This window comes from Chanos chanos, chromosome 13, assembly GCF_902362185.1.
Source record: "Chanos chanos chromosome 13, fChaCha1.1, whole genome shotgun sequence".
Taxonomy (NCBI): domain Eukaryota; kingdom Metazoa; phylum Chordata; class Actinopteri; order Gonorynchiformes; family Chanidae; genus Chanos; species Chanos chanos.
Genome location: NC_044507.1, coordinates 21,170,391 through 21,184,543, shown reverse-complemented (window position 1 = coordinate 21,184,543; position 14,153 = coordinate 21,170,391). Strand labels below are relative to the sequence as shown.

At 40.2% G+C, this 14,153-nt stretch overlaps 1 protein-coding gene across 1 annotated transcript; it reads right to left on the bottom strand.

Moving 5' to 3' along the window:
• Positions 1–5,019: 5,019 nt before the first annotated feature.
• On the bottom strand, positions 5,020–9,890 carry hapstr1a (HUWE1 associated protein modifying stress responses a). Its single transcript, XM_030790170.1, has 4 exons — positions 9,559–9,890; positions 7,998–8,078; positions 7,541–7,816; positions 5,020–6,384 (listed from the first exon to the last, which is right to left on the bottom strand). The coding sequence occupies exons 1-4, from the start codon at positions 9,752–9,754 to the stop codon at positions 6,140–6,142; spliced, it is 798 nt and encodes a 265-aa protein (XP_030646030.1). The 5' UTR covers positions 9,755–9,890; the 3' UTR covers positions 5,020–6,139.
• Between the last annotated feature and the right edge of the window lie 4,263 nt (positions 9,891–14,153).

Below are 14,153 nucleotides of genomic sequence, written 5' to 3'. Positions count from 1 at the left end.
CACATCTATAGGGCTGTAAAGTCCCTGTTCCTGTAATGAAAGTACATGCACACACAAAGCCATATTTTTCCAGTGTCAACTTCGTTTTTAGGCAGCCCATACTTACAGATGCATATTTACACTGTAGCATGAAGAAGCGCTGCAGAATGCCATCCCCATGTTGTATTCAGCGGTGAATTCGTCAGACTGTGTTCAGATATTTAAGTCAGATATTTGACTGGGAAAAAGTCATTCACATCTCATTTCAGCCTAAGTCGGACTTCCTTTCCTCTGAGAGGCAGGCAGTCACGGCTTACCGAATAACTTGATAAAAGTTCAATAAAGCTGTGTTATCCTCTGCGTACTGACAATGCTGCTTTCTTCATTATATTAAATATAACCACTTTGCTAATTATGATATAAGTTTATGCTGTGTTTTGGGGGTTTTTTTCATAGCATTTGCCCCTAACAGAGTAAAAGTAAAAGTAGGAAAGATGTGGCTTTCATTACAGACTACAGTAAATGGGTCATATTATCCCAACCAGCCTCCATTTGGCTCAGGTTCACTGTGAAGCCCCATTATGATCAAATTACCCTGCATTTGGAGTAAACTGAGCCAAATTACCATCTTAAAAAGCCACATATAACTCAAATCATTTTTCTTCCCACAGATGCAAAACATCTTAAATTAAAGGACATAAGTTTTTTCATAAGATCTTATGATACCTTACTTGTCTTGGGGTAAATGTAGAAACTGGCTGAAATAATTCAAACCCCCATCCCCCAAAAACACACACACACACACACCTGATCCAAAAACACATCTCACTGGCTGGTCTCTGTGCCCTGTGTGAACCTGAGGTCACAAAATGTCTCCAAGAACAGGTCTGTGCATTATCGTTACCTTATAAGATGGAGGTCATCATTTCTCTCTCCAGCAGAACGATCAGTAGATTCAGGGTGATTAGGCAATGGGATTTGACCACAGAATTTACTGGTATTGCTTTCCTCTCAATCAAAGACAAAAAGAGAACACTCTCAGATTAACGGTCTGTTCTTCTCTTCTGTTGTTGATGTCCAGTCTCTGTGGATGCCAAGATCCAGACAATGTTAGTGTTTCTTACTTTGCTCTTGGCTTGACTATTTGTCTGCCTAATCTATTGATTGGCCAGGGACCTCTAAAGCCGTGGCTAATCACACTTCCTGTCTCCGCTTCGCGAAAATTGTCTCTCAACGTTTCCACGGTTACACTTGCACCCTTGGGTAAACTGTCTTGGAGATTACCTGGCTTCCAAAACAAGGCCGGCATGAATTATCACAGTAACTGCTCATAGATATCTCCCCTGTTTTTACAGCAATGTGTTGAAAGCTGTTCTCTTGAGTGCTTGTATGTGTTTGCTGACAGTTATTGACAGAACAGCTCCAGTATAAATGTTTAATGCTACTGTAGCCAAAGCAGATTTTTTTTTAGCACTCTGGAAAGAGACTCAGCTGCATAATGTTAATTTCACTGCTCTGTGTTCCCTCACTGACATTTTTGCTCACATACCAATGAGGTTCAACTGGTATTTGTACATTTTTCAAAGGCAAGTTAACCTTTTGATCATAGGCTGAAATAAAAGTAGAACCTAGGAAAATGTTTACTGGTGAAATGGTAAAAACAAGCAAACAGTGGTGGGACACAGCGTCAGGCTAATTCCTCTTGTTGCTTACTTCACTGAACTGCATTAGACTCCCTTTATGACCATCATAAATTGTTCATGACCCATGTTTGCAGAAGCCAGGCTCATGGCTTCATCCATATAACATGCCAAACAAGCATTCTGTACCTTCAAACACAGGTTTCATGTTTCTGGATCCACAAATGAACGCATATTGGTCACACTGGCCACTGGATGCTAAAAGAGGGTACTAGCCTTCCCTTCTAAGGAAACCTAATGTTGAACTGTACCCAATACAGTAGCTACTCCAAACTTAAACTAACGGCTTAGAAACTGACTAGTTATCAGCTTTTAACTATAGAATATTGCAGTCCAACATGTGGCACAAATCAGTGAGAGGAAAATGTGGAGATTTATCCGTGCCTGTCCTCCTACAGGTCTTATTTAAATTGCGGCGTGCAAAATTTACATATGATACGTAAATGTAGGTTTGAGGTCATTTGGAAATCAGTTTCTGTTTGCACCTGAGATGACCTTGGCTCATTAATCTTGAAATCTCCATAGGAACGAACACAGTCCGACGAGAAGCCCGGTAAGATATCCTCCTCTCTCTGCTGAGTGAACAATCTTCAAAAAAAAAAAAATAGTCTTTCATCTGAGCTCTTGTCAATTCCATTTGAAAGTCAGTCATCCTAAATGAGGGTCGGACAAGGTGACCAATTTAGATATTTTGTCTTTCTGAAAACGTAATTTTTTTTACCCTCGCGTTTGAGGGCTTTGTCACTGCTCTATCGCCGTGTTGACACTGCCTCTCGGAGGTGACTTTTTTAACTGCACTGCTGAAACAGTTGTTAGAGAATCTTGTGCCACGCATTACGTCACAGCTCTCTTCTCCTGAAACACCACACTGGCCAGCAGAGGAGTAGCATGTCTACAGGAGGACGGATTTTTTTTTTTTTTTTTTTTTTTTTTTTAAGTGTTGCTATAGTGACGTCCTCATTAACTAAACCAACTGAGAGGAGTTCAAAACCCCGAGTTTGATCGTGTCACTGCGAGGCTCTGGATTTGGTGCCTTTCTTTAATTCTCGTACAATGGTTTGACTTAAAGGCTTCCCTACCACCATCACGAATATTAATATTCATAAACGCAAATCCTCTCCACGGTTCAGCCCTTCATGAGAGCTGCTCAGCTTATGTTTTCTTTTTTAAATCCCCCCGGGACAGGCCTGTGCCGAGATTACAATCAGCTGCAGAAACCGGTCAATCTATGCAATTCTAAGTTAATTATTGTTAGCAGAATGAACACAATTAAATTCATAGGGGCCATACACAGGGAAAGGTTTTTTTTTACCCCATTTTTTTGGCAACATAATTGTGTGATGATTTTATCTAACGGAGAAACTACATGGGAAAATGAATCACTCTCAGTGAACGTGCGGGTCACATAAAGTTTCAGTGTAATCTATACGCTCCTGTCTGTGCTGATTGGACTGGTTGTATTTTTGGATATAGTCTGGTTATTTTTATTAATAGTACAGAGCGGCATCGTTATACTGGATGCTGGCAGGAATGTCATTTTCACTGCCACAATTTGCGATACATGTCACACTTCCCTCCATTAACGGTAAAACAAACAGCCACACATGCGTATAATTTGCTAGCCTTTCTGTTTTTGACGTCAGATAGAGAGAGAAGCGCGAATTGAGATGTTTTGTCTCTGCTGGCCACATAAAGAGAGAAAATGGAATATGAAGCACGCGACATTGACGTGCTCTCTGGCGAGCATACAGGGCAGCAGAAAGAAGGCAGACCAGTCTCACAATTAAGAGGCTCATCATTCACTATCCTCCTCTTTTCTTTTCTTTTCTTCTCTCTCTCTCTCTCTCTCCTTTGTTTCTTTGCATCTTTCCTTCACTGGCTTTTTCAGTAGCAGTCTGAACTCAGCCTCTTAAAAGTCTTGGAAAGAGTGGAAGAATTGGTTTACTGTGTCTGAGGTAATAGAAAACAATGTGCAGAGTGTTAATATGGCAGGAACACGTTTCATTCTTTAGCTCTAAATAGTTTTTAAAGAACAAATGCCTTACAAAACTAAGTTGCTGGCCTCAAAGGCTTGTAAATTCACATTAAGAAAGATTGCTTCTGATGCATACTGTATGTTATTGTATATAGCAAAGCTGAACTCCTGCCTTTTAAACATATTCTAGCTCCCATAAGGTGAGTTTTTGGCTGGTTTTGACTTTCACAGAAATAGGTGAGTGAGATTTTGAATCATTTTAGCATAGGCCTACTACAACAAGTGACCCGAGAGAACTGAAATATTTGTCAGCTCAGTGGTCACAATCAAATATTCATTCTGTTTTGGTTTCAATTATCCTTATAATCCTTGGCAGCTGGCAAGTTCTGCTTAAAAGCAAACAGAGGCTTTGTGTTTGTTACAGTAAAGCTGTGAAGTGCTCATTTCAAATATTTCCAGTCCTGCGCTTTCCCATCACGGGGGGCAAACGCCATCCAGTGGAGTACGGTGGTATTGCAGTACCATCCAATAGCAAAGAAATGCCAATGGTAAATGAGAGTAAATGCACTAATTTTGGCAGCTGCTTTTTTTTTCATGGTTTTTGTTTGTTTCTGTCTTTTTAAAAAGTGTTTACTATGGAAGCAAAGGCTTTATCAAGCCTTTTAAAAACTCTCAAGTTTCCAGTAATACCAGTTATGAGTCAGCAAGTATTTGTTTTTTCACATTTATTAAATCGGGGGGGGGGGGGGGGTTGTTTATTTGTTTGTCTGTTTTGTTTGTTTTTTTAAGCATCCTAATCGCCTTTCCCAGGAGCACCTTTTATCGATCCCAGTGAAAAGTACAATATATTGAAAAACATGTCACTGCACCTCTCCTGACTAAACTAAATCTGGCACAAGTCTGTGACATTTCATTAAATCTCGTTTGTGAGACAGAGCGCACATGAAGTCCTATTATCCAGCCAATCAGCAGCATGCTGCTCATCATAATCTTTATCTTCACAGAGCTAACGTTCACCTCACTCCTCATGCTGAAATGACCATCCCTTTCACATATGTAACGCCGTTCGCTCACGGGAATCAAAAGCTAACCGTGTTTGAAGCATCCTCGTTTATCTCGCTTGGCTTGGAAAAGGGTGATTGAGGGTCTTTAACCAGTCCTAACTATGTGACAGCCCAGACCATTCAGAGTGAGAAAGCGTCGACTTCAAAACATGCAAACATCATTTTAAACACGCTTTCTGTTTGAGTTGACGAAGCAGGCAGACGTGGCAGTTTTTTGCACTGTGGTCCTTTATGATGGGAAGTACAAGTCTTAAACAAAACACAAATGATCAAGTGAAAGCAACAGCTGAACAGACATGGGTTACTGGGGCTTGGCATCTTTAATGCAATTCTATACATGAACAATTATTATATGACCAATATCTTTTTGTTGTTATACAACATGTACCTCACATCAGGTCTGATGGCAAGCTGATGAAAAAAATACCACTGGAGTGACTTCCATGAGGAGACAGATTGTTTTAGACAAATAACTCAGCATTTTCTCAGTTCAAGAGTGGTATTAAAAAAAAAAACTGGTAAAGTACCTATGATTAGACACAAAGCACTCCAGATCTCATCTGAATACACGTTATTCCCCAAACTTTTTCACCTTAAATGTATAAACCCCCCCCCCGCCCCAAAAAAACAGACTCGAATATTCTCATCTGTTAATCATTGAGCTACGGAACTCCAATGCTTCTGTTACATTTTCAGTGGTTAACTGACTTAACACGGGTACTTACTGAGTTTGAGCTGATGGCATTTTAAACTGAAAACATTAGTGCAAAAGTATTATTGCAACACTCCGAGTGCACAAACATTTCATATCAGCAGCCGCAAATAAGGCTAATATATTTGCAAATAGCCCAAAAAGAAAAAAGAAAAAAAACTCGACGCTTTCACAAAAGAATTGCCATTACACAAGAACAAAAGCCAGACAAAGTGTGTTGTGTATGTGTGCAACTTCACAGACTGATATAGAGGGTTCCCAAAACCTAAAAAACAAACAAACAAACAAACAAACAGAAAAAGCACTGTGATTATCTGGCTAAGCCGCTATAGCATAATTAGTGGACAAACGTTATCTATCCAACTAGCCCTCTTATGGGGGGGGAATAAGTGTCAACTACTCCACCCTTCCCACACACTGGACATTGGCAGCATCAGTCTCCAAAGATGTAAGCTTTGAGAGTAACAGAAATTGGCTTACAGCAAGAGGTATCGACTACAGTGGTCCAAGTTATGGCTATCCTTACTCAGCTTTCACTAACGTCATGTCTGATGGCCCTGGATTCCTTTTTTTTTTTGTTCTTTTTTTGTTTTTCTTTTTTTTTTTTTTTGGAAGGGACAACAAACATGTTGAGGATTTAGTGGCTTTTTTGTGTTTTTGTCTTTAATCGTGAGCAGCACAGTGTGTTGCCGAGCGGTTGTCGTGGTGCTCATATCATCCTGTTGCGTTTATGGGTTGGCGAGTCTGTGATGACGTCGGCACACTGAGCGGAGCTCCGTTTCCTGGTGCCTGCGTTATCGAGATGGATGGCCATCTCTTCTGAGATGAAAGTGTTCAAGTCAACGTCGTGGAGTCCGTTTCTCCTGCGGCCAGCGTTGGAGCTGCCACTGACATGGGTCGGCGAACCGGGAGTGCCAGAACGGACGCTAATGCTCGCCATCGCTCCGCTTAGCCCTGCGTACAGAGATGCACAGTCAGAAACGGAGCCAATCGCATTCGTCAGCATCAGAGATTTACAGAGGCAAAAGCAGACGTCATTCAATATGTCACCACTAAACGTGTTTGTGAGAAAATTCTTTATGAAATTACCCAACACCATATGGCAGCCAAATGTTCTTTAACCACATGGAGCAACACTAAGGAACAGTACTGAACTAACTAAAACAAGCCAGAATGATGAGGCCATCCACACACAGAGGCACAGAATGACAACCATCAGTCCAGTCAACCCGAGAACAACGCTTCCACCCACACCAGACACTCCCATTACAAAAGCTTTAAAAAAAAAAAAAACTGCAGCTATTCCCTGGTTCGCACTCCGTCGTGTGAATGTGGAGATGAAGAATAATCCTATTGTGGGGTCCAGTTTAAGAACAGAAAGCATTTATGACTGCAGCTCTCCAGTCATTTCCAGCCAGGCTCTCTCCTCTAGGTCGAAAAAAATCTGAGGAGGTCAGCAAAAAAAAGCACAATGTTCCAAAGAGCAGTTAAACGTACTGGGTAAGCTTAAATGAGAACTGTTTCTTTGGTATGTGCCAAAAAAGCCAAGTTGTTCATCAGCTCCGTGTCCTTTCATGGTGTACATATCTGAAGTTAAACTCGACCACACGCACTTGATACACTGTGAAAGGAGATGAAATAATGACAACTGCAACTAGTCTAATATCGCTGCAAATAGCACTCGTGAAGAATAGGGAAAAGCATTTTTAAATAGGAAATAGCATTTTTCTTACTTTACCCTGAGAATGAGCTAAACAAAAAAAAAAAAAAACTAACATCCTGAGTGAGACTACTCATCACCAAAGAAATCATCTACGCGATCTGTTGATCTGGTGAATATCGTTAATTAACCGCAATCCCTAACAGCACCAGTTCCCACATCTAGCATCCAAGACACAATCTAGCATAGAGTAATACATCTGCAACAAGCCAATTCAAAAATAGCCTGTGACATTTCAACACTTCAACATGCAGAATGATAACTGACGGCAGTGGAGGAGAGCTTTCTTGGCATGCACCGCGCGCCTAAAGGAGAAACACACACTTTGTAAAAACACAGGAATGACATGGCTTGAAAACCTCTCGTGCATTTATCGCTCAGTGTATTTACCGTGCAGTGCTATGGCCTCGCGGAAAGGCTGTAAATCAGTCTCTGCGGATGACAGCGTGTCTGACGAAGGAGACCGGCTGGGAGACACCACCGTCAGTTTAGGTGAAGCTTTAGAAGTCCTTGGTGGTGGTGCTTTCCCACATAGGAAACTAATCAAATCTTCTCTACGAATGGTTCTCCTTCGTTTCTTGACCCATGCCAAAACATCCTTATTGCGCCGCTGGTAACCAATCTGAATTCCTAGGTCATAGCTTCTCTGACGTGCATCCACGCTCTCTGTTGGGGGGGGTAGAATTGTTAGGATTAGCTTTAAGGCTATCAGCATACAGAAAGATCTGTTCAACAACCCAGAACAAACAGTGAAGACTTGATTGACAGTTGGAGGTATACAGGTTGATCATATGCCTTTGTAGCAGTGCTGACTGCCGTAGGTCATACTGAAAGAGATTACAGCTACCTTTGTAAAGATTGGTGACTGCTGTAGCAGCATTTTGAAAGGGTACCCAGAGAGATAAACCTTGTTGGTGGCAAACACGATCTGGAGAGAAAGAGAACAAAATGTATTAAAAATTTAAATGTTTTTAAATGTTGGGATATCCAACATTTAAACTCACCAATTAGGTTACACGGTAAAACTTCAAACGTTTTGGGTGAGATCAGATGGTGAGCACGTGGTGAATACGTTTATCTAAAATGTAAACTATTTAAACTTTTTAAAAAATGTTTTAAGATCGAACCCCGGAAAATACAGCTTCGCTCATAAAACAGAATGTACATCAGACAAAGTGAAGTTAGAACAAAACAGCGTACATAAGATCAAAAACGTGTTAATCTCAAAATGGATGCTGCGTATCCCGTCAGTCTGTCGAACGGCAAAGATCATTTACAGACGTTATTTTTTTTTTTTTTAAAGAGCTAAATAAGAGTGAGCCGAAGCAAGTCATATTGCCCAGCTAAACTGTTGAGTAACAGAGAAACATTAAATAAAATCGGTAGATTGAAGCTGCACTTATTTATATATTAAAACACGTGTAAATGAATGTAAACATACGGATGTCGCTTGTCAAAGCGACCAAACTGTTTCCGATAAAGCTGTACAAAAAGAACATAAAATCTACGTAAGCTAGGCTGGTCGACGATTGTTTGTCTGTAGTTGGGGGCAAAAGGATTTTACACATTTTGTATACAATGATCCATCCTTGCTGATTAGAATTAATCTTCACACTTATCTACGTTAGCCCTAGCAGTGGTAAAATCGACTGAATTTGCCAGGTGGCAATTCCAGCTAGCTTGGCGTCTGGCGACGTATCACAAGTCGATGTTATCCATATATTGTATCTAATTTAGTCACCGCCATCCAGCCAAGTTAAGGGACTAGAGACTGTCGCATTGGGACAATTATCATTTCCATCGCCATTTTGTGTTACCAAGAAGAAAAGCAGAGAATAGCTTAGCAATTTAGATAACGCTAACGTTGCAGCGAAAGCAACAAGACAGCTCAGTTCAATTATGCTAGCATTATCTTTGTCTCCATCTCTCTTCGGTGCTCGATTTACACGTCCGGTAAGTTATTTGGCTAGCCATCAGCTGGGTTAGCAGTAATGAGAGGAATGATACCACTGACTGAAAGCCATTTACTTAAAAAAAGGAAAATATACTTATATTTACATAACGTACATCATCCATGTTCGGCTGACTGAAAACTACCGCCTGCATTCTGTTTTAATTAACATACCGTGATGCTAACGTTAGCTTATGAGGAACCGGCTATGTGGGCAAGTTCAGCACAGCTAGTTTAAGTGTCTGGTTAGCCCTATGTACTGGCAATACTTTGATATATACGTAATAAAATAATTAAGGTAACTCCTTTTGTTGATATACTCTGTAAATCCCTATTGTGTCCAGCTGATCCATTTCAGTTGCCGATAACGCTAACTTAGCTGGCTAACTTCACAGCTCGCTAGCTAAGCTAATGTCACTTAAGCAGCAAACAACTCCTTGTCTGCCGTCTCACAGACCTTTGTAGAGTTGAGCAACTGCTGTGGCGGAATTCTGGAACAGGTGCCACAGTTTTTCCTGATTTTGATCAGTCTCTTCTTCGTTTAATTCTCCCTGCTCGGCCTCTGCCAAGCACTGCCGCTCCCATTTTGAGAACCAATGTTCGGGACCATGTTCCTGAATTTCTGCTTCTCCCTCTTCCTTCTTATCTTCCATAATAACAGTTAAATTTCAGCGACGACACTATTGTCTTCTTTAACAAATGAACTTCGGAATCTAAATTAATGTTGCAAATGCTTAATTCACGTCACAATAAGCTTTATATAGAGCAGTGTAACCCTAGAAAATGCGACTGTTTCACTACCTCCTTCTGTCAACTCCCAAACAACCTCGAACTATTTCAACTGTGACGTGATTTGTGTTTTATAGAAACCACACTACCATGATGCCCTATTGGCCGCGCCTCTTTCGCAACTATTGGCTATTAAGGTTCCATGGGGTGGAATAGAGGTCGGTTCTCGACATTTCACTGGCTTAAAGAAACTCATATCAATAAATTGCACAAAGGAAAATCGCAGCCTAGTATCCCAGCGTTTAGCTTTGATAGTTCGAGTGGAGTGAGCACAACAACGTTTCACAAAAGCTGGAGTTTTTTGCCTACAGTTCGACAGGGTTTGGCAATAAACTAAGATGCTCACGTGACCAAACGACAGTGAAATAATGTGTTAATTTTGATTGAAATATTGCATTGAGGTTTTAGTAAATCCAAATTCAGTGCATTTAAATAAAAATTATTGTTGTAGTACAGTCTTAATGGCTTTACTCTGCTAAACACGTCTGCTAAACAAACATTTATTTAGCTTATAAGTCAATGAAAAATTCTTGTATTCAAAAAAATAAAAGGAACAAAAAGAAAGAAACTACCAAAAGAGAAGAATAATTAAATCCTTCACTTGTAGAATGCAGTTATAATGTTGGTATATTATTCATTTCCATGTGTCAGTTCCAGAGACAGCTCAATGTGTTATAGACACATTATAAACAGAAAGACTAACAGTCATCCTCCTGACCTGTGGCAGAGACCTCACATCTTTTCTCAGATTATTCTCATCTCCTTACCTCACATCCTTTCTCTGGGAGAGGTGTACTGTTATTCTACTCAAATGAAATCAGGTTTTAAAGGAATACACAGCTAAAATGTTCACATCTTTATCTGTCTAGAAAGTATGGAGAAAAGTAGTGGATCACACCATAAGAAAGGAAGAGTTTGCTTTCATATATCTCCTTTTTCACTCACATTGGTTATTTCCCTCCAAGTCTGAAATATCTATTCCAAAATCCAGTCCAAATAAGATAATAAGCATGCAAAACAAATGGCTTGCTATTGAAGGAATAATTATAAATACAGAAAAGACCATTCAGTCTAAAAGGTGTTTACTGTACCACTCACAAAATCTTCAAAACACAAAAATAGTTCAGTTACAGCTTCTTATGTGGAACAGCTTGTTTATTATCTGCTCTTTTCTTTAAATGAAAACCAAATATAAAAGAACAATGTTAAGAATTCGTTAGATTTATTGTAAAGTTTTACAATATATCATAGTAATTCCAGTGTTTATTTAATTAGCACAGTTTACAGTAACTTCAGGCCACTTTTAAAACATGCAGCACACATTATTCAGAGCATCTATCCAGGAAGAGGGGAACAATAAGTACAGGACACCAAGCTGAATTTTTAACAGGGTATTCCAATCGCAAACCTTGGAAAAGTGAGAACCTACACTCAGCCCCCTCTACCCCTCCCAAGGCACATCAGCCAATACAAAACACAGGTATTCCCAGCATGCAAAGCATATGCCCCACCCCTAATTCCAACCAGCTTCACTTGATACCGTCATGACACTCTTTCGACAACTATTAGATCACAAAACGTAATTGCTTCTGTTACACCATCAGAGAAAGATGCTGCAGTCTGGCAGGCCCAGTCATTAGACCCTAACCCTTAGATTTCCTGAACAGGTTGGAGGTTTCAGCAGAGTGGTGATTGTTTCATGTTGTTCCATGGCTGGCATACGGAAACTGCCGTCCAAATAGTGGCCTTGGAATTGGTTTATCATATAACTGACACCAGTTGGCACCCAGTACAATATCCTACATGCATTTAAAGTCATCGGCCCGGTCAGACAAAAACACTCGCGTGCCATATTGAAGTTTGCATAGGTGCTGTCTGTAGTGTCGGAGATCTTGGTAGATAGGAAGTACACATTTCATACTGTACTGTGGTGGGAAGGTATTCCATTCATATCATCTGTGTCTGAAACATGATTGTTATATAAATATAATTTGAGGAGTAGCCAAATGTCAGGCTTTGAAAAATGTTCAGTTTATGTCTTTAAACTTCCTTTCTGTGACCTTAAAGCTCTAATCAGTCACAGTCAGTTTGTAATGCCAAGTGTAGTTCCATGGACAGATGATTTAGAATTAAATCAACAATATAAAATAAACTATAAGAATCAGCTCTTTTTTCAATTGAGTGGGAATTTTAAAGTTTTTGTATGGAATGACCTCGGTTTTGCGATAGGTTGGGTCAGTTGTACCTTAAAGTATCATTTGTTTTATGCAGAGATCTCAATGTGAAGACATTAGTCTGCATGTATGTGTAAAGCAATTACTGAGCTCATACCCCATTCACCTGTCAAGGAAGATAACGTACTGGTTTATGGTCATTTTCCAATGTGGCTGTATCATATATCTATTGACCTTCTTTTGATTTGCCCAGACAACCAAACTTCTGTTATCCAGCCCACAAGAGTCTGATGTTTTCTTCAGTCAAAATTGATCATATCTGTATACGTTAATACAAATTTAGTACAAATCAGCACATACCACAACGTTAGTTCAAATGAACCTTTTAAGGCATCGATGTTATCTGTGTACTTCCGTTTCCACTAAAGCATGTCCATGAATTTCACTGGAAAGAGGTTAACAATAAGACTGAAGGCATCGGCATTCATTGTTGGATAACTGTAGATCTTTTTTTAGGGTTTGCATTGATATCTTGGATGTAAAGTATGACAACGCTCATGATTCTAACTCAAACAGGTGGTTCCATGTAGAAACAGACCAAAAAGCTTACAATTTTGAAATGTTGTTCAACAAAGTAATTTAATGAAACCACAAAGCTAAACTTCCCAGTATGAGCCATTGCTGACTATGCATTTTAAATCAGATGAATAATGTACCTCAGCAATAACTTGTGCAGTAAAGGGTCCAACTGAGGAAAAGGTTTGTTAAAGGTACATTTCAAACTAGAAAGATTAGCTCCCTGTGGAGATCAGAGATGCTGCAAGAAATACTTTTCATCTGCATATGGCTCAGATTAATTAGTTTATTCCCTAGAACTCTGAAACCGAGACAGTTACAAACCTTAACCAGTGATACCAAATCCCAGGTTTGGGAATCAACATTCTTTTTTGTTTTTCATCCCGTCAAAGAACACAGCACGTGATTTAGGGGTGTCATCAGGGAAACCATTGATTAGGTGAAACTGAGATGTGGGAGAATTAAACTGGCATGAAGCAGGTTGGGCAGCAGGCTGAAGTGCTGTTGCCTCACAGCAAGAAGGTCCTGCATTTGATTCCCGGCCGGGATGGCCAGGGTCCTCTCTGTGTGGAGTTTGCATGTTTTCCCCGTGTCTGTGTGGGTGTCTTCTGGGAGCTCCACTTTCCTCCCTAACCTTAAAGAGAGACACTAAATTGCCCGTAGGCATGAATGTGAGTGTGTTTGTCTGTGTGTCTGCCCTGCAATGGACTGGCGACCTGTCCAGGGTGTTTCCCGGCCTTTTGCCCAGTGAACACTGGGATAGGCTCTAGCACCCCCCGTGACCCTAATTAGGATAAGCGGCTTTGAAAATGAGCGAGTGAGTGAAGCAGGTTACTAATACCAGTATTAGTCACCAGCACCATTGTGAATTGAATTAAGATCTTAATGGTTAATTAGAATTCTTACAATTGAAAGTGCAGTAAACTCAGTTTGATGCGATTGTGTGAGATCATGAAATTCTCATTTAACACAAGAAACAAATTGCAATGCAAAATAGTCTGTAAATTATTCCATATGCATTTTATAAAATGTTTTCCACAACCTGCACCCAGTGACAGCAGTTCTCTCAAATTTCTCTCAGATTCTGACTCCCTCGTAATCTTCAAGATATGCCTAAAGACTCACGTTTTCCATGAAACCCTTACCTCCACAAGCCACTAACTGATCCACCCTTCTATACTCAACCCCTGTCTACTGTTCTGACAGCTCTAATGTTCCAAAGCACTACTCATCACTGTATGATTTGCACTTCACTGCACTTCCTTACTATCACTATAAATCTGTGCTTATACTGCCCTGTGTGCACTGACTCTTTTTATGAGGTAGTTTTTCTCCTGTATGACTGGTACTGTCTAACACGTAATTCTGATACTTGGCATTTGTTAGTTTGTATCAGGGGTTTTCGACCTGTGGGGCCTGTCAAGGGGAGCACAAGATATGGAGATTTTTAGGCACAAACCAGCAAGTACAATGAAAAGGGAGGTGTTTAAAAAATTAGAAAACCCTTGGTTTA